Source organism: Dromaius novaehollandiae, chromosome 1, assembly GCF_036370855.1.
Source record: "Dromaius novaehollandiae isolate bDroNov1 chromosome 1, bDroNov1.hap1, whole genome shotgun sequence".
In the NCBI taxonomy this organism is placed as follows: Eukaryota; Metazoa; Chordata; class Aves; order Casuariiformes; family Dromaiidae; genus Dromaius; species Dromaius novaehollandiae.
The window spans coordinates 65099266-65119917 of NC_088098.1; the positions used below are offsets into that span (position 1 = coordinate 65099266).

The 20652-nt window shown below is 45.1% G+C and overlaps 1 protein-coding gene across 1 annotated transcript in view; it reads right to left on the reverse strand.

The window, feature by feature from the left end:
• The window catches only part of CACNA2D4 (calcium voltage-gated channel auxiliary subunit alpha2delta 4), a 134008-nt gene that overhangs the window by 110386 nt on the left and 2970 nt on the right, over window positions 1-20652 (reverse strand). Inside the window, exons 2-10 of the mRNA XM_064509925.1 lie at window positions 18025-18106; window positions 11070-11186; window positions 9519-9578; window positions 7417-7579; window positions 4795-4926; window positions 3677-3737; window positions 2871-3021; window positions 1227-1301; window positions 222-311 (exon numbers count right to left, since the gene is read on the reverse strand). Coding sequence (XP_064365995.1) covers window positions 222-311; window positions 1227-1301; window positions 2871-3021; window positions 3677-3737; window positions 4795-4926; window positions 7417-7579; window positions 9519-9578; window positions 11070-11186; window positions 18025-18106 — 931 coding nt within the window. The remainder of the gene's footprint in view (window positions 1-221; window positions 312-1226; window positions 1302-2870; window positions 3022-3676; window positions 3738-4794; window positions 4927-7416; window positions 7580-9518; window positions 9579-11069; window positions 11187-18024; window positions 18107-20652) is intronic.

Here is a 20652-nt window from a genome sequence, read left to right on the forward strand (position 1 = left end):
GCTGCTGTCCTCTGTGGCAGCAATCAGCTGCCCCCGGGTGTCACGTGCAAACCAGAGCATCTCTAAAACCAGCTTGCCCCTGCTCGCTGCAAATTCAGGGCCCCTGAGACCAGCTCACACCGCTTTGCCCTGCAGTGCTGCAACAGCTGTGCTGGTTGTTGGAAGCAGAGGGGAATGGTGAGGTGGGCCAGGGGCATGTGCACCTTGCATGATTCTCTTACCTCCCTCAGGATTTTGAAGGACTCTGTCAAGGCCTTGTTCACAGTCCCCACTCCTTTTGCTTGCAGTTCATCCACCAGCTGCTTAAAGTGCTGGCAAGAAGAGAGACAGAAAGGCAGCGATGAGTTCCAGGTGTCAGGCAGGGCACTTTTGTGGACAGGGAGAGAAAAGGGTAACCTGGAAATTGGTTAGATATTAATTTGCCCCGATTTGGTTGTAAATTAAACCCTCAGAGAGAAACCCACAAGATGGACAGCATTCTTGGTTGTTTTTTTCCCTAAAAGGCTGCAGGATCCTTTGAGAGACTCTGCTGAGACATCACCCTCTGTGACACAGAGCTAAGCTGGGAAAGAACCTTGGAGAGAAAGCTGCTTGTTGAACACATGGAATGGGCCATGTGAGGATGTGCTACTTCATTGTATTAATACACACAGGGAAAGGAAGAAAAAAAATCTAAGAGCTAAAACTATGAGTCAGCCCAGAGGACGGTGGAGCAGTCAGACACAGACTGACCACCTCAGGGCTGCAGCTGCTGAGCCTTCCTGGATCAGAGCAGCAGAACCTCTAGTCACAGAAAGCCTGCTGGGAAAGTACCCTGGCAGAGGGTCAGGCCAGGCTGAGAATGCATTCACTGGAAAAGGGCTGATTTTTCACCTTTCTGAGGGCTGAGAACATGGGGTTTCAGAGAACCTTTGCCTTCTGCTTGCAGTTTTTCCATGGTAGGTTTGCTCGTGCTCCAGCAGAGGTGGTGCAAAGTGTGTCGGGACCTAAGGGAAGCTGGTTGTTGCCAGCTGACCTGATATTACAGCAGCTCTGTGTAGGCAAAGGCATACCAAGGAGCCAGGACACGCCACTGCATTGGAGCCTGTTTCTGAAATACAAACCACATGCTTTTGGGAGATAGTTGTTTCTTGTCCCTAGAATTTCATTCCATAGCATCCTAACCCTGTGTTCTTATTATACTGAGAGCGCTAACCTAGTAGTATCAATAGGAGTCTGGTACTCACCTCTCTGTTATCTCTGTCTGCTTGGACCAGGATACCCTTAAAACAGGGCTCAATAAAATGAACATAATCATTGTACTGCAAAGACAAAATGAAAAGAAAGGTATTATAATGGGGGAAGAGGGGATAAAACAAGAAACTAGGATTCATAAGTGGACATTCAGAAGAACAGTAATGAGTATTATGCTACTTTATTCATTTTCCCTTTAGAATTGTATGCAGTGATCATGGCAAATTGTAATTTTGATAAATCCTGGGTTTTTTTGTGTTAATTATAATTTTTTTGCTAAGTTCCATCTGGGCACATCCACATGTACAAAACTAATGTTTTTTTTCACTCAGACATCCCAGAGTTTTCCCTACCCTGCTAGCTTGTACTCCTGGCCTCACTTCCAGCACTATTTGCAGATACTTTTGACTTCTGGAGATGCTGTGAGTCCCCAGCCATCAGCTGAACCTTGCAAATGACTTTAGCCTAAGCTCTGATGTGTCTGACACATGGCTGAATGATGACAACCAATGAAGTTACCACACATCAGCTAACTGTGATAATCAGTGGTGTATGCTGCTAGACATGAGGCAAAACATACCAGTGTAAGCCTCTTTCACTAAGGTCCAGATGAGTATATTTTACCATGGGCTATGAGGCACAGATGGTTACCAAGGCTCAGTTTATGAACAGAAGCTTAGATCAGACTATAAAGTGTCTGAGACAGTAGGTTCCTGATGTAATTGCAATAAAGAAGTACATATTATATGATCTTTCTGGATTTATTTATTTTTAAGAACAGAAGACCTTTCCAGCTCCTTAACAACTTCCCTTCCCTGCCAACACTGTTCACTCCTCCATGCAGCCATCTATATAAAGACAGAGTTGTCACCACTGGAGTTTCTAACTATCTTGCATAATGAGAAGCTATCAACAGAAAGTAGACTGTATCTTGGCGATCATGCTCATACAAACTTGTGTTGGAAGGCATGAGGACAGAGGCAATGCTTGAATTAGCTTTGAAAATTATGGGGTGAGCTGCCATTTGCCTTTAACCTGGCACAACCCCCCCCAGTATTGATGTGGGTCATGTAAAAGTTTTGCTTTCTGTGGTCAGTGTTGCTTGTCCTCTGCGAGTAACAAGCCCACCCTCATACTGGCCATGGTCATAAAGAGGGAGAGAGTAACTCCTACGCAACCTGATCAAACTCTATACAAACTTTGCAAATTGGCCCTGAACTGGATTCCAGCCTTAACTGGTGCACAAAATGGCACATGGCAGTAATTTCCTGACCTGGAAACATTATGCTTAGGGTTACACCACTTCTGACCCAAAGCACAGTGTTTTGCTCTGCTCTGCTGTGTGAATTTACTAGCTAAGGTCCCTGTTAGCTCAGATGTCTCTTTACAGCACTTCATTATCTGTTGCAGTCACATCCTAAGCAAAAAGATGCAGCTGACATCCTTCACAGATGGAATGAAATGACTTAGCAGCCACCCTACTGATTACGTGAAGCTGACTTCGGCGATAATTCATTTTAATCCTTCATCCAACATGGATACTAAGTGTTGTAGTTACACCACTGTAATGCCTGTCTTTTGTCCCTCATGTGCCCTTAGCAAAGTACAACTCTGCACTGGAAATGAGACATACTTACTGCAATGATGTTGACAAAGTCATTTTCTCCCAGGGTATCTAAAATAGTGATGATGGTGTGTTTAGCAATGGTCATCCTCAGGCCCTTCATGCTCCCGCTGACATCCACAATAATTACAATATCTTTGGGAGAGGTAGCTGCTTGGATGTACCTTTATAAGAAGAGGAATACGCTGAAGCAGGGTGAACACAGGCCCCAGTATAACATGTACTGAGAGCGCAGCTATCCGGCAGTGTTGGGCTGGGGATCTGATGTGGTACCCCAATGCAAAAAGGTGTGAGGTTGGGACAGGGCCCTACCTTGTTGCCCCATTGGCCCCAATGTCTCATTTGCTGCATTGATGAGTGCTGGGTCTGCTACAGACCTAAGTCCAGATACCACTGAGAGTGACAACTGCTAAACCATCCTTTAGACATGCCGAATAGATTGAATAAATGCCCCACATTCCCAGAGTCTGAACAGCCCCAACTCTCTGGTTGCAAAATTACAACAAGGATGGGATAGAGGAACGAAACATTTGTGGTAATTTCCGTTTGGTACATGTTAATGCCTGTACAGAAAGGTGGCACTGCAGGTGATAAGCCAGACCCTCTAACCTGGTATTGCCTCAATTCATGTACCCTTTAGCTCTCCCAGGAGCAGCATGGGGCAGCAGCTGCTGATCAGCTGCCTCACCAAGGTGTCACCAGGCAAGGTCTGTTTCCTTGCTGTTCTGCTACCTGTTGTCCAGATCAGGGAAGCGGATGGAAAGGAGGGAGCGAGAAAGGCAGAAAAATGCTTTGACCAAGTTTCTCTTGAAGTCTTACCAGCCGCGATTCCTGCAGTCGAAGGAGATGACTCCATTCTCATCTGGTAACCATTTTATTCCTGAAGAGGGCAGCAAAAGGAAAAATCAACACACAGAAACGGGCACCTGCTCCCTGCTCCCCAGGCACCAGCACTTCTGTTATTCACTGCTGAGAACCTGCAGGGTCACACAAGTCCGGCCAGCAGTAGCAATTGCCATTCTGCAGAAATGGAAGCAGAGCCGCATGGTTTTTGGCAGTTCTCAGTAAACTGTTAATTGAATTTCTATTCAAAATATACCAAGCATTGGCTGGTGCCTGTAAAATCCATTCAGATTTGGGGAGCAGTTACATTTTAAGCTTTCTGCCATTTTGATGTAGTTCTCAACAACATCTTTTCTCTTCAAGAAGGAGAAAAGGATAAGCATAAAAAGCAGCAGAGATGGGGACATGTCCCTGATTCTCTACTAAAGGTTCTGTCACTGTCCTCTCTACTTTCCTCTTCTACGGCACGTGACAGGTCACACAACAAGGGCACAAGAGCCATCTGACAGAGGGGCAGCAAGGCCAAGTTACAGCTGCAGAGGATCTTGTGGGCTCCTCCAAGCATGGATCCTCCCTCTCGCTCTGTGACCTTACATGCCACTCACAGCTGGTGACGGGATAGCAAGTCAGGCTGCTCAGCTGCTTCTGGCACGTGTGGTCTTGAAGACAGAGAGAGGCTGTGGTGCTGTAGCTGCAGCTAAAAATCACGGGAGGGTGAGCCTGGGAGCTGTTGTGCAACTTCCAAACCCAGTCTGAGAGATCTGAAGACCCCACCATGGTGTTTTGTGAGCTTTTCTAGAGGGCAGTCTGCCTGAAGCACACCTCAGCAAGCAAATGCCTCTGGGGTCACAAGTGCAACATACCTGGGCGGCTAGTCCACATAAGAAATAAGGGTTTATGCCTGCCGTGGGTGCTCTTCCTTTGCCTAAGTGGCAGAGGTGTGTGCATCAAGTCTTTTTGTTCACTGCACATGACCCTTCATGGGGACATGCTATGCCCAAGCTTCCCAGACTGGGCTCTTTCACAGCACATTACCTTTCCCGCAACACCCATGCTTTGAGCTGGAAGAGCTGAGCAGATATTTCCTCTTTTACCTGGGTAAAGCCTGAAGAACCCAGTGGAGCTGCCAAAGTACTGCCAGGTCAGTGTGGGGTCCCTTTCAAAATTGTCCACAAAAATAGGATTCAAGGCTTCTGACATGTAAACTCCATTCAGAATGTCAGGGTCTGCAGGGAAAAAACAGGAAATGGGGGAAAAAAGTGTGCAAAAAAGGGGAGGATGGGGATGGGGACGAAGAGCCCTGGAAAGACTCCTGGCCTTGTCCTGTCCTTGTGCTCTGCACAAAGTCATGCTCTCTTTCTAGGGTCACTTGCCTCAAAATGACACCTATGCCCTTGGCAGCAGCTTTCCAAGAGACATTGTAAAGGGAAATGATTGCATCATTCAAGCAAATCCTGGAGGGCAGGTCACCACTGGCAACTGCAGCGATCTCAGCTTGGTCATACACTATCCTCATTTCTCTTTCTGGGCTTGTCTACCCCTGTGCATTACAGGGCTCCGAGAGACTCACAACAGCCAGCACTGTGCAGTATACAACCAGCGCAACATACAGACACAACTGACCTGTTACCTAAGATGGCATGTGCGGCTGTTATAAGGCAACTGCCTGGTGTACCATTAAGAGGAATAGCCTTTCTACAAAGTTTTTAACTTTATGCTAGTTCCCAAACCTCTGCAAGACACATTGTAGTATGATGCAGTTCCCCAAGACAGAGGAGCCCTATGATTTACATGCCATTTCTTTCTCCTTTTCCCCCACATTTCATTGATTCTGTTTTTCTCTCGTCTTTCCTTTCATTCTGTTTCTTACACAAAGCCTGAGCTGTTCTCACTTGCCCCTGAACTCATCAGAATTAATATAAAGCTGCAAACTTGCATGAACTCATAGGAGGCCATGTATATGTAGTATCTGATATTGACTCAGTGCCTCAGGAGATCAAATGGAGCAGCAGCAATAGGATAAGGGAATTATAGGAAAGTGGTCATCATAGGATTATCTACATTAATGTTGAACAGGATGGGGCCATGACCCACCACTTCCTGTTAGTCACTTTACAACAGATAGGGGCAAAATTCAATTGCAGCTCCCCAGTGATAAAGCCAAAGTAACTCATGCAGGAAGGGGAGTCAGAAGAGCTGTGGAGAGTGAGCTTTGGTGCTCCTGCTGACATTTGCCAGAGAGGGAGTGAGTACTCCCAGGCACTGTACAGACAAGAAATCAGCTAGCTGGGCAGCGCCTCTCCCCTCCAGGAGAGAGAAAGGACTACAACTGCCTCTTGCAGCAGCCATTTGGCCACCTCTCTGCGTGCTGCTGTAGGCAACGGCCCACTTTGTGTTCACCCGCAGCCAGCCCTACCGGTGGTAAAACTGGCAATTTTCAAATTTATCTTCAGCTCAGTGGTACACATCATTCCTAAATCTAGCAGTAAAACTAAGCCAGTGTTAGCGATCATCATTTCAAACAAAATCCTCCCAGGTCCCACAGACATCACAAAGGTCAGAGTTGTGTCAGATGAAGGACCAAGGCGCAGTTGCTGGCAAGACAGATGGCTGCTCGGACTGTCTGGACTCCTGTGGTTTTGAAAACTAAGTCAGGCTGTACTTGACCAGGGTGGGAGACTTCCATATGAAAAGTCCAGGAATCACATGGATCTTCGTGCACAAAATTTTAGTGTCTGGGACTCTCAGACCAGATGAAATTAATTTAAAATAGTGAGACAAATAAAAATCCCTCTATTGTTCCTCAGAATAATGTAGCAGTTGTGAGCACAATTGCCAATGCCTGCCCTGTCTGGTCCTGAAGCTTGTAAATGAGCTCAGTCTACGAGAGAAGTAATGGAGCTTTTTTTTTGCCAAAGTGTTTACAAGGAGAACAACTGATGGACAGGCTGGCAAAGAGCCAGTTCAGGCAGCTTCAAATGTTGGCAGAAAAGAGCAGCAACCTAAGGGCAATTGTCATCAGGTGCCTCAGCCTCCAGAGGAGGCTCGAAGATGGGCCAGTTTCTGGTGTGCAGCTGCAGCTGTGTGGATGTGCAAGGAGGAGAGGAAGCAGCCCAGGCACGAAGGATGCTGTGTGAGCCGCAGTGCTTCCCGTGGCTCCTGCAACTGCCGAAGGCTTGCCGAGAACAGAAAATAGCCCAGAATAACCATATCCCAATAGCAGTTGTGAATTAACCCCCCACATAAGCTCACTGGGAATTAAGGGTGTCCTCATGAGACATTAGAGCCTCATAGCACAAAGGCACTTGGAATCTAATTTCTCGGTTGAAATCAGTGAGACCTTTGGCACCCAAAGGCCCTGATGGATCTGGCCCTTTGTGCAGAGTAGCTATAGCCAGTAAATTCACACCACAGTTCATTTCACTGCTTCTTCAGTTTGGTAGATGAACCCTGCGAGACTACACTGCCTGCCTAAGACAGAGGACTGCCCATCATCAGAGGTCTTCCAAGAACAGATCATACCTAAGCCCTGTCACAGTGACAGACTGCAACAGAGACTTGACTGTGCCTTGGGACAGTACCTTTCCAGCTCTATTTTCTATTCTGTCAATTGTCTTTTTCTTTTTTGTCCCATCTTTCCTTTCAGTATTATTACTCTTTGATAGCTTCCACAGCAGACTAGTAGTGAGAAAGAAGAGTCCAGTGGAGTCCATTACCTTTGTTGTAGACATTAGTGGGGAGCTGGATATCACTATATGTTGTGTTCACCAGTAGATTATTGAAATGCTCGTTTGGCTCCAAAATAAATTCATCTCCAAGTTCCACATAATTATCATTCTCATCCTTCTCATTAATCAGGAGAGAGTTGTAGTAATCAAACTGTTGATGAAGACAATGGAAAAGAGAAAGGCAGCAAGAGAGAGAATAAGACAGATTATTATCAGTACTGCCTGAAAAAAAACATTAAAATATAAAAAGGGGACATCTGGAGAATCTGGGCTTCAAATCAGGTCAATGTGAGCAGCAAATGAGAGCCATTATCAAATGAAAAGTGGCAAGCAACCCAAATGATGGTTTCTGTCCAATTTCTCACTGCAAGGTGCGCACAGGTGATGGAGCAACATCATAACTGGCATCAGTACTCAGACTGGAAGCCCCTGAAGAGACACCTAGAGCAAAGGGACATGGTGACAGATTGCCATGATTCCTCAGCTCAGAGGTATTTAAGTGATTAGCTGGAGAGGTGAAGTGTCTTCCTGCATCTGGCTCCTGGGCTTTGCTACAGGGTGTGCTGATTCTGAGCTCACTTGCCCTTGTTTCTATAGATATCATCTACTGGAGTAACTCTTCATGCAAATACAAGTAGGATTATCCCCTTGCTGTGCTGCTCCGAGCAGCAGGAGCTTATCAAGAGCAAAGGATAGAGCAGAAGGTGCTCCAAGACAAGGCAGTTACCCTCCCTGTGAAGACCAGTCAGGGTTTAGTATCAACCAACCTTTTGGTATCTCCAGGGCTCTCCCCCTTGGATTAAAAAATGCTTTTAAAGTGATTTTGTGCACTTTATCTCGGTCAGAGATTATTTAAGGATATATATTCAAGTACTAAAAGTACTTAGGGGGTGTGAACTGTGTGTGTGAACATAGGGTCATGTGCCTTGCTTTACTCATAACCCTTACTGTGGATGCAGCTGACCTAACCAATGACTAACATGACTCTTAAATAAAGAGGTAGGAGAGCTGAAGTTAATAGCTAGCTTGATTTCAAGAAGCATTTTCATTCCCACCTTTTCACCAGCATAGACAGGCATACTTGCAGGGGTAGCTTGTACTTCCACTATGCTCCCTGTGCTTGTACTGCATTCATCAGTTTTCAGTCCTGTTCCTTTTACCAACAATAACCCCATAGCACTGCTACAAACAATTATTAACAGAAAGCCAGTTATCCAGACTGTATGGACAGCAAACTTTCACTTAATTGGGAATCCTGACAAGTGGGTGTCTGCAGGGTAGAGAAAAGATGATGGGAGTTGGTGAGAAAGATGGTGGGAGACTCAGCTCATTGGATTAATAGTTTGCTGTGGATATCTGTCATATCTTAGGTTTGACCTTTGCAAGAGCTTCCTCCTCATTGCTCATATACACTCAATTTTTAGCCCATTTTCCAGTCAAGTAACCCACAGCATACCAGCTAATTTGCACTAACACATTACATGGATCATGACAGCTGGTATGCATAATGACCACTTACTGGTATGCAGTAAGAGTAATAACTGTAACATCACACAAGCCATTGCTTTCCCACATCCTTCCTGTCCTTGACCCAAAGGGTCTCTTCATCTTTTTTAAGGAGGGGAGAACTGAGCGCTAATTCCCCATAAGGACTGCAGCAGCATAATGCTGTAGCCACTTTGAAGCCTGATGTTTCAGGGTTAACTTGCTTCTCTAGCCATTTCCAGCTGAGCATTAAGAAGCTGGGTTTGTGGTGTAACATGCCGGTATAGGAAGGAGGGAACAGTTCTAATTATCTACCATACTGTGTTCCCCCCTGCCAAAATCCCACTCTCTCACCTGCTATGCATGCATCCCTCCTATTTTTGCAGGATGGCAAGGCAAGGAGGTCTAGGTCAGCGTTACTAGGCTTGGGACCTGCCAAAGGAATCACTTAGACTGCTTCCTAGTAAGACAAGCTGAGGTCCCTGAAAACAAGGAAACTCCTAACTTGTCTAGGAGCCTGAGGTGAGTGGGTCCTGCTGCTCCTGTCTTTTGGCTAGTCTCTGAGGGTATGGGCCATATTTTGTCACTGACAGGTATGAACTTACCTCCAGTGAGGAGTTGTACTCGTGGTTCAGATCTGCATCTTCTGCTGCCTCCACCAACCTCTAATGCAAACACAAAGAAAGATGAGGGATGCTGCGGGAAGCACACAAGAAGCTTTTCCAGCAGCATCAGTTATTCCTTAACCACACTTAGTGAGAGGACAGTGACCACCTCCATCCACACAGAACAAAGTTGTGTGGGCTATAAACTTTCCTGCTTCCCTCTTTTTCTGCTGGCCTGTCATTCTGTCCTCCAACTTCATAACCTGGAAGACATTCACAGCTATTTCTTTCTGAGTATGTTCACGCCTACTTACTCCAGAGTCCCTAGTAACCTGAGCAATTGTAGACACCACAGGACATGCACATACAGACACATGTCCATTTAGAGAAAAACAGCCAGAGATTTCATCTCATTTTCCAGGGGCCCTTCCAAAAAAACCACGGGAAAAGCATTGTAGACCAAGCCTGGTGTCAATACCTCGTCAAAGAAACAGGCCTTGTGGGAGTATCAATCTCCTATTGTTACTGAGACAAAAGACTACAATTTGATTTCTTACAGGGCTCAGTAATGCTATGGCCATTTATACACTTCTGCCGTTTGTGGAAGCCAAAATAATCACTGGTACTCTCCAGTCTGATGCTTCAGGGCACTAATTCTCACTTGTGCAGATTGGGAAGGAATCCAGCCAAACATGTACAAGTTTTCAGAGTTCCACAATTAGTGGCAGTCTCAGCAAAACTACTTTTGTGGTGCTTCACAAAGGATAAGTCAATCCAAACACTGGGAAAGTCTGGCTACGAATTTAATGTTATGGGCAAAAGCTCTGAGTCTAAACATGCCCAAATTTAGCTTTGAGATTCAAATGATGTGTTTCTGGATCATTTTTACACAATAAATGCTTTAAGCTGTCAGGGCTCTGTGACTACAGAAATAAGCTTCTAAATATAAGGGACTATGTCAGATCCTTGGATGAAAGAAAAGGGGCCATAACAATTACCTGCTCTGATCTCCAACACAGCAACAGTTAAAGAATATTTGTCACCTCCTCTGTGTATCCCCACGTACACAGCTGGAAATCCAAGTGTGTTACTTGCAGCTCATGTTCAAGTGCTGCAGGAGTTTTCCCCTGAGCTGCACACAGAGCTGAAGCAAGCTACTAGTCTTCAATGGCCAGAGTGCATTACACACAGATGAACTTTATTTTCATCTGTGTGAGGCTTTTTTCCTGTTTAAACAACTAAGAGTTAAACCTCCTTCTCCCAAAAGAGTGTTCATTCCCTCATATTTATTTCTAGACTTTGTTTTTTTCCTTTTTTCTTACTCTGGACTAAGGGAGAAACCAATATTCCCTTGTCTGTACGCCCACAACCTCCCACCAGTGTCTGCTTAAAGCTCAGAAGGAGCCAGCTGCACAAGCAGGTGTGTGGTGGGGTGAGGAAGACCTTGTGCGACCTCTACGCCCACACACCTCTGGCACAGGAGGGAGGCCAGCACCTGCTGCTCTGGGGCCAGCAGGAACGGCCTCCCTTCCTATAGCCCCATCGTCATACCTCAACAGCTTCGACCTTCCTGCGGAGCATGCTCTCCATCTGCTCCGAGAACTTTTTCACCAGCTCCAAACCGTCCACCTCTTTAATCTTCAGAGTTGGCTCCACGTCTTTGTATTTCTACCCGAGGGAAAGGAGAAAATCCTGCTGAGCAGGAGGCTTACAAGGAAAGGGTCAATCTATTATTGCTGTTCTCTTTGGTGAAGAGATATGTGTTGAGAGGACTGGCCCAATTTATTCCCTCCTCTTGTCTTTGTGCTGCCTCCCTTTTCACCCCATAATCTGGGCACATGCAGATAACTGGCCATAACATTGGTGCCTGAAAATTAGGGGAAAAAAAATAGAATGCCAGCTTTTGAAAACCTGAAGTGTGCTGTGCTTACATCAGTAATAACATTATATGCATCGCAGACCTGAAACTGAATCAGCCACGGGGGCAGATTTACTTAGGGCAGAGGGAGCTGTGTGCTGTCATTACATTGCTCTCCATGTCATACATGCCCGGGGCACCAGTGGGAGGGTCACACTAGTGAGCGCCCTTTCCTCCCACAGCACCATCGTATCTGTAGCGTGTCTTGCCAGTTCTCCAGCAAGACGGGTCAGTGGGCTGCTCAGTGCTTTAGGCAAGAGATTGCCAAGAAAAAGCCAGGGAGACAGGAACTGTACTATATATTCAGCATACATGAGCATATTTTGGCCAGGAGCAGTGCAGAGGTGACTCTCAACTAGGAATTGCAAGTGTGGCAGAGATGCACTGCTGAGGAGGGTCCAATAACTTTAGAGGCAGCCAGGTTTTTCTGACTGTCTCATATAATCTAGGCATTTAAAGCCTGAGAGTACTCTCAAACTGGGTAATTATAATCTGCCTCCCTAAGCCTGATCTTTAAAGATTGGATGCAATGGCCTTTATTTCTTCTCAAAAAATCCCAAAGCAGATTGAGATAGGCAGCAAGAAAGGGAAAAAACAAAAATAAAAAGCCAAAAAACCCTGCAAAAGGAGACAATGCGATTAACCTATTTAAAAAATGAGAGCTTTATCTCCCTGGCAATGAGAGCCTTCCCTGGAAGTGCAAAGGCAAGTGATTAGATTTCCCTGGTCCCTCATCATCATTTCTCTCTGCAGCACATACACATCCTCTCCATCCTGATGCAGGAAAATTTTTTCCATCCTATAAGTTTTGTCACGTTCCCTTGTTGTGTCCGCACCACAGTGATCTCAGCCAGGGCTGTGCTTCTCGCCCTGGTACAGAAGAGAAGGTGAAAAGGGTAAGGGGACAGCAGGGGCTCTATTGACACTTCTGAATGAGAAGAAAGTGGGAGGGAGTTTGCATGTCCTTAGGGTGAGCAAGTGAAGCTCCTTTTGTCCAAGAAGCTCATTGATCATTAGGAAAGCTGGTGGAGCATACGCGGAGGCAGCAGTGCCTTGAGGACGGGGCAGGCTGAGGAGGTCAGCCAGAAATAGAAGCAGCATCCAGCTTGCAGCAGGCATGGTGGGGAGGCTGCTCCCTCTGCCTGGCGTGATTAACAGCAAGGGTTTTACTGGATTAAAACCACCAGGCTTTGCATCCACTCTGCTGCAGACGGGTAGCCAGGATGGATGGGGGAGGAGGAAAGGGTTGAGCGCAAAGGTTTGCGCAACCATGCTGCCAAATGAGATGTGTAACAGCCCACAGAGGGCTGTGACTGATGATGAGACCATAGCACACATCCCAGCTGCTGCCTGTCCCATTTAGCTCCATGTCATGGTGTCGTGGGGAGGCAAGCGATCTCTGCCACGCTACACTTTAATCAGGCCCTCCTCGGGGGGAGGAGGGTTATCTCTCCTGGGAAAGCTACTGGGGGGGGGGGGGGGAACTGCACCAGCAAGCATGCTCTTTACAAAATGACCTATTATCGGTTACTTTGGGTCATATCTTGAATTAAAAAGAATTGGGCTTTTTACCTCTCAATTATTTTTTAATGTGCCTTTGACACATCCACAAGTACAGGTTAACACGGTAAAAGTAATCACAAGCAATCATGCACAGCCTGCTAATGTCATACCCACATCTCAGCTCTGGGAACTAGTCAGAGCTGGGAAAACACTGCAAAATAGCTTTCTGCAAAATTTTAGCTAGTTAGTTCAGGGAATACACCAAGTTTGAGCCCAGATCCTCTTTGAGCTTGTTTCCTACAAATGATCCAGCACACCATTTTGTATCTGTATTCCTGCCACTAAAGTCATCTGCTATTAATGAATACATACAGCAAGAGCTCCTCAAGGTAGACAACAGAGTAATACTTGTGACTTCACTACTGTTACCAGATACCATGGCTGAAAGTACTTGGTAGATGTCAAGACAGGTTCTTGTTGGCAGCTGAGGTTAACCAGGACAACCTGAGTTTAGCACTCAAGTCATCAGATCTTTAGAATTTACAGTATGAGAATCACCTGTAGGCTTAGGAAAACTGGCTGATATGATCTGGTATTGAAAAGGGACTAAACCTTCATGAGCTGCTTGTGAACTCAAAAATCTTTTCGCATTCATCAGGTACTTTACTCCCTTAAAACAGTAGGAACAATTCATTAAGATTCTCTTTCAACAGGGAAGGGAGTGGTGATTTAAAAGCAGAAGATCCAGAATTCAGTATCCTACATTCTATCTGTGAACAGAAATATGGATATGTCACCAAATACATTTCCTTGTTTCCACCTCCATGAAATTTAGCCCATTGAAGTGCACAGTGTTGCATTACTCACTGCTAGTGAAACTATATTAAGAGTGTGAAAGATATTCATTCCATCCTCACCCAGAAAAATGTCTTGACTCTGGTTATTTAATTTGTCTGTTCTTCACCATGTAGTTATTTGTTGTGCTTTCTAGTAATTACGTAGCTGGAGCCAAACCCTGCTGTCCTTTCTCAGTCCTATCCACCACTGAAGGCAATTGGGACCTCAGCTACAAAAGGAAGTAGGAAGTAATTCTGAAACATTTATCATGTGGCATTAACTCAGTAGAGTAAAAATAAAATCAGTGAAGCCAACTGGTGTTTTTTTCACTTGCAGGGAAGCCCTGAGAAGTCCAAAAATACTGTGAGGCCTTCCCAATACAGCTGCAGTCCATGGCCCCAGAACACAGGAGGGTGCCCGTGGTAGCTGCCTAGGCGACAACAGCAAGAGGACTACGGCAAACAAACCAAATGAGCCACAGGCCACCAATTTCTGTTCACCAGCTCTGTAGGATGTTACCACCCTTCTACTCAGCCTTTCATGCAGCCCCTCCGCTCCAGCTGTATTGCCCTCAGCAGTCCTAGACCAGTTCCAGCGTTTTAGTACAAATCCATCGTCACCGATCTAGGCTACTATGCCAGACTGGTGAGCGAGCTTGCCTTGACACCTGGCTTTGTAATAGTGGAATACGATGAATGCTTCAGCCATCAAATCAAAGCATCTCTTAAGCTTTTGCTACATCTCTGAGGTTTGATTTGATGATATACCAACTGCCTGGGGACTAAGAGCCACCTAGGGGCTTTCTTAACACTCTCCAGTCTGGGGGAGAACCTGCCCTTCTAGATTCAAGAGATGTCTACTGGGCCTCTAGGAGAAATACAGCCCAGAAAGAAACTAAGCATTTGGGTTCACGACATGCTATTTCGTTTCTTTTGGAAAAAGAAAACAAATCGCCAAACGAACCCAAAGTCATCAAAGGAATCTTACATCAAAAATTAATGAAATAGAAGGTTTACGGCCACAGCATTCAGGTAACTGAAAAATTATGGCTGTCAGAGCAGCAATTAGTTAGTTACTTCATACCTGTTAGCCAAAGGAGAACAAATGTCAAGTGTGAAATGTACTCAGTTTGGATTTTCTCAAAGTCAGTGTACCCACTGACTTCAGCCAAGTATGACCCTGACATTGCACTCCCTACCCATGTACTGCTCTGCCTGTACTAGCACACAAAGAGAAATCTACCACATGAAAAAGAGGCAATGGCCCGAAATTTGAAAAGCAAATGGGTAACACACATGCTTGGGTTTCTAAACTTCAGTGCGTTTAGCTCCCCAGGTGTGACTCACTTGCCATGTGTATGCCAGTGCACTGATCTACACAAAGCCATTTGGGGTCTGCCAGGAGACATCTCAAGGGGCATGAAAGTGTTGCCCATTAGTTAGAGATTTGCCTGCAGTGCTCTAAGTGACAGGGAACCAGACAAAGACCTCCAGGACGGTCCCTGGTTTAAGAAGCTTATTTGTGAGAAGGTGTCCAACCCAGTGCTTGCTAAGGAAATGGAGGCTGAGGGACAGACTGAAGAAATGGGCAACAGCTGTACTTCCCCTCTTTCCCCAAATCCAGGAAAACAGGGGGAACTTGAGAGGGTTTAAGGAGGGGGACTTGAGTGGTAAAAGGCAAACCTGATTTGTTTAAACTGCTTAACTATGACCACCCTTAGTAAAGTCAGGGCCAGGGAAGACATGCATTTAGGAGATGACTCTTTGGTAGAGAGTGTAAACAGAGCTAGGCTGGATCGAGCCCATCTAGCCTGTCTGCTGGAATTGGTGACAGTGACTCACTGAAGGACATTTCCTCTGAGTCATGGATGACGCTGCATCTCAGTGGTGTCCAGAGACTGTGCAAAGCACAATCCCTCTGTGCCACATCCTGGCTCCATCGTGCGCAAGACTGAAGCAGACACCTTTCCCTCTCCATCAGGGAAATTGTGAGGACCTGAGCTGGGGCAGGCAAATGTGATAGTTTTTTTTAAGGGCAAAAGGTCTGTCAGGTCACAAGGCAAATATAGCTCTCCCTTGAATTACCTCAGCACAAATCCTAGATTGGGTTTGATTAGAATCAGGCTTCTTTTTGATCAGAAATAAATTTTTTTTTTTTTGCTTCTAGTGAATTACACCAAAAGACCTGGCAGCTGTGAATTTTTGTTGAAGATTTGGATGTCCTGACTGTTGTTCTTAGTGGTACTATAAGTATCATTTAGAGGTCCCATAGATTCCCTTCCCCAAAGGGATTAAGATTCAAACAGACAAAATGTACAGTGTGGACAGAAGGAGGTGAAATGGCTGGGTGCAATGTCTCCAGAGAGCAAAAAAACCACACCTATCTTGATGCCCACCTCGGTGCCACAGCTGCTTTCCCTGGCCTCTGCTGATGCCTTTCATGAAACTAGTATTTTCAAGCCAAACCCTTTTCCCCTTACTCCCAATAACATTTGGACCTTAAGGAATGTGAACTCCCTTACTCTATTAGTAGAAATAGACATAGGAGCAGGCTGGCTGTGTTGAAGTAGTTAGGAGAAGGCACTGGCAGCAGTATTTCCTCACATGAAATTGTGGCACCCTTACCATCTTTTGAAAAAATGGTATTTATAGACTTTGTGAGACAGCAAATACCTATTCAGTATCAGACACAGATATCTGAGTATCGAATAACCCCTATCTCCTGCCCACTGGATCTCAGGTGTCCATCGGAGATGCTGTATAAGGTTGCTTTGCCTGTGACACTATCTTCTGCAGACTTCATGGAGAAACAGGCAATGCAGAAGCATCAAAATTGCTAAAGGCCAAATTTTTGCCTGGTTTCTCATTGCACCACAGTTGCCTCATGATTAGGCCATGTGGCACATTCCTCTTAAACACTGACAGTTTTTTATTGCATAGTGGCATGTTCCTTTTAGAACAGACTAATTAGCAGTTAGACCTTTGCAACAAATAATGAAGATGTTTCTCTGCCAAGCCTAGCAAAGGCAATGCTGCAGGAGCCTCTCCCTTCCTCCCTAGCATGCAAGGAATTAGAGGGCTCAGTAGCAAGGCAAGTCAAACCATCCCTTTCTGCACTAGGATGTGGGTATTATTACTATTCAGAGGACAAAAATTAGATACCTAAAAGGCCTAAGAGACAATGCATTATGCTGAAAAGAAGGATCACAGAAAGAGAAGAGAAAAGAAAGGGGATGGCCACATGAGATAGAGAAGGAAATATATCCTCTCAGATGTGCCTGGCAGCAATCAGGCCTCTTGGGCAGCGCTTAGGAGAGGCTGATTAATACAACCCAGCTGGCAGTGATGCACAGAGTTCACAAAGAGTAAAAAAGGAGCAGGCAATGCTGGAGTAAATTCCTTGTGTCAGAGCTAGTTAATAATTATTAGCTATGTTGCAGCAAAACCGCAAGCTCTATTGTTTACTATGTTGAGCCCACACCAGCTATTCATCTCTGATTTTAGGAATCAAAAAGTAATAGGGCAAATTCTCTACTGCTGCAAACAGGAAAATTCAGTTAAAGTCCCTGGAGATGCACCCTTTAATGCTGGCACCCTTTAGGCTGCTCAGTCTTTGATTAGCAAACTGGGCACCCCAGGCAGGAAAGGGAAGCAGAGATCTGCCTCTGGAGGTCATAGCTTTCAGCCCTGCCAAGACACCCATCCTGGAGACTCCATCCAAGAGGAAATGAGAAAAGATGGTTTTAAAGGCAAGATTTAAAAAGGGGGATGTGACTTGATGAATGCCTGGAGGAAGATAGATGAGGTAGCAGAAATAAACAGGAATACTAGCTGGAGGACCACAGAAGAGGCAGAAAGGCTGGGTGATGAAGCACAGACAAATAGGAGGGAAGGGAGGGACATGCAGGTAGGAAGGGAGGAGTGAAGAGTCAGTGCGGGAGAGTGGAACAATGATCAGGGAGAAATTTAAGGAGTAATGTTAAAAAGCATAAAAAAAGGACAACTTAGGTGGCATTTGGTCATGGTTAACGAGAGCAGGAGAAGTGTTAGATCAGATTTTCTTTAGTTCTGTATAGTTGAGGGGCACCACTCTGTTGCCATGGACATGAAATCCCATGGTTTTGAAAGTTAGCTGGAGACCTACATGTTTTGCCTTTTTCCACCCCAAGCCTTCTGTAGAGAGGAAAGTCTGGAAGGCTACATGGGAAGAGCATGTGAAGGCAAGGAAATCCTTGCAGCTTTTGCCTACCTTTTGTAATAGGGGAGAGCCCGAATACTTAGTCACAATGGAGTACAGATCCCCACCAAAGGCATCTGCCCAAGACTTCACCCTAAAAGGAGAAAAGAGAGAAATCTGTGTAAATAGGCAATAACCTCTAACTCAAGGGCAGCAGAACTTAATTCCAGGGAATAAACAGGGAAAATCTGTGTTCCTATGCATGAAAACCTCCATATTCCTTCTCACACATTATAGCGACAATGATAATCCTTTCTCCACAGACTGCCAGTGAAACAAGCAGTAAGGTAAGACGCAATCACTCATTTTGGACATTCTCCCCATGACATTAGTCGGCAAGGAGCAACAGTGAGTTTTGGTAGTTTCAGCCACCACTTGTTGAATCAGAGGGTAGAGTTTATCTCACCTAGCTTTAGAAGTAAGTTGTGTGTTTGGTCTTACATATCATCTGGTTTCCTCTGTTGTTAGTAGAGTGAAATAAATAGCCCTCTGGAGATACCTATTTGTCTTTGCTGATTGCAGAAGGAGCCTAGGGTGATGGTCTAGACACTTAATTTTAAGATTGCTGAACAGAAATAAATCTCAGGCCTAAAAGGAGTTGTCAAGAGCCTCTGATTCAGTTTCTAGAGTTGTACAGGCCAGAGGCTAGCAAGCTGGATGAAGATAATGCTCTCGGTGGAGATATTATGGCTTGCTAATGCCAGAGTAAATTCTATATCTCACCATTTTAAACACTGCTTGTTTGTGCCATCCTGTAAATAACTGATGATAGCAATTGCACATGGAAAACGAAGATGCTGAAGAACAACCGAATGCCAAGTTACCCAAATCAGAATAGATGGCTATTGTAATTGACAGAAGACTTAATCAGAAACCATCTACATGATTCACATTAGGCAGCTCCACCTACACACAGTTCCTTTAACAAGGATTCACTTAGGAGAGATTTATTTAATGGAATAAATGGCCTTCTCCACTTACCAGAATATGCTATTTATTTACAGGGTAGAGAGTCTTACCTATGGCTTTCAGTAGATTTCTGCCAGCTCAAAGCAACCTTTAACCCCAAGGTCTGACTGTCCAATGCACTGCACCATTTCTGTCGCAGAATAATACAGCAACCGTTAAGACGAGCTCTGGAGCAAAGCCATGAGCAAAGTGCAGCAATGGTGGAAGCATCGCAACAGCTAACTTTAGGCTAGGAAAGCCTATCTGTTTAGTTTCCCCTATTGTGAACAGAGGCAGACCAGCAGCTATGGGGGCTGATTTAGACCACATGTAAGGCTCCTGCTCAGTACTGCACCTCTCTCCACTAATTCCAAAGGGGGCATAATGAGAGTAGGTACCCTTTATAATCACTCCTTAATTGGCAATGAGGCATTCATTTCTAACCACTGAGTGTGCTCTGGCACCAGCTGAAATCAGTAAGAACAACTCAATTTATTTTTTTTGGCATTGTGTTCTGCATCCTATTTTGACAGACAGGGGTTTTATCTCTTCATTTCATTCTTAAACCAAAAAGAATATAGGTATCTGCTAGGAAGCCAGGATTTATTGTCCCATATCAGAGTTATTTTAGCAAACTTAGAAAAAAAGAGGAAAACAGAAAAAGGGGAAAGAAATATGCTGCAAATGGTTGTATGGAGCATGGGACCCCATGAAATTCTTTCCTGATTCTTGTAGTGACCAACTTATTCCCTGAGGCGTGAGGCCTGAGGATCTCTAAGTTGACATTTAGCTTGATGCCCATCTGCTGATGTTAGTTTATAGCTCTTATATGTGAGATGTTTTGTACTGATATTAACTAATGTTCTTCAGGTCTCCTCACCTTTTACTGTAGAAAGTGAAAACCTAAACATGAGGCTTGGAGTAGTAATTCTAGCAGAGAGACTTGGTTTTACTCTGTTTGCTGAAAGGAATAAGGTGTACGTGATCCTGCTTTTTGTTTTGTGTTGTATCTGTGGCTTTGCATGTGACTCTGTCCTCCCAGCTCTAATAACTTTTCTGTCCAGCAGGGTATATTAAGTTCTGACAAGTGTGTGTAGATGGGCAGATTCAGCAGAAAGATGCTATTATTGAGGAAAAAAGGATTGCAATATGAGCTTAGCAATTATCAGTCGCTAGAGAAGTCAACCACAAGACACAATTTTATAGAAAATGCAGCTCTGCTGCTCACAGAACTACTTGTTTCTGAAATCCTTAAGTCCCGGTGCCACACAATTACTCAGCATTCTCGGCTTTCATAAAAACAGGAAAAGGGAAGTTAATTTTTTAGCCTTTGAGGCTATGGCAGAAGAAGACTAAATATGTGAACCTTGAAACTTCTAGTACCAGAAGAACTCAGGAAAAAAAGTTAGGATTTGTGTAATTTCACCATTGCTAAGCCAGTCTCCTAGGTGGTGAATGCTCAGACTAGGAGCACACTCCCACCGCCCGAGGCCACAGGGCACAGCTCTGGTGTGGTGTGTGAAAGCCAGGGCAGGACCCCCACAGCTACTTCTGAGCTGCCGCCCAAGCTCTGGGGCCAATATTTCTGCTGATGTACTTGAAGCAGCTCTGCAAGATGCCATGCTGCAAAACCCACAAGCTTTGGGAGAGGCAAAGGCAGCGAAAAGGACAAAAGGAAGAAGGAAGCACAGA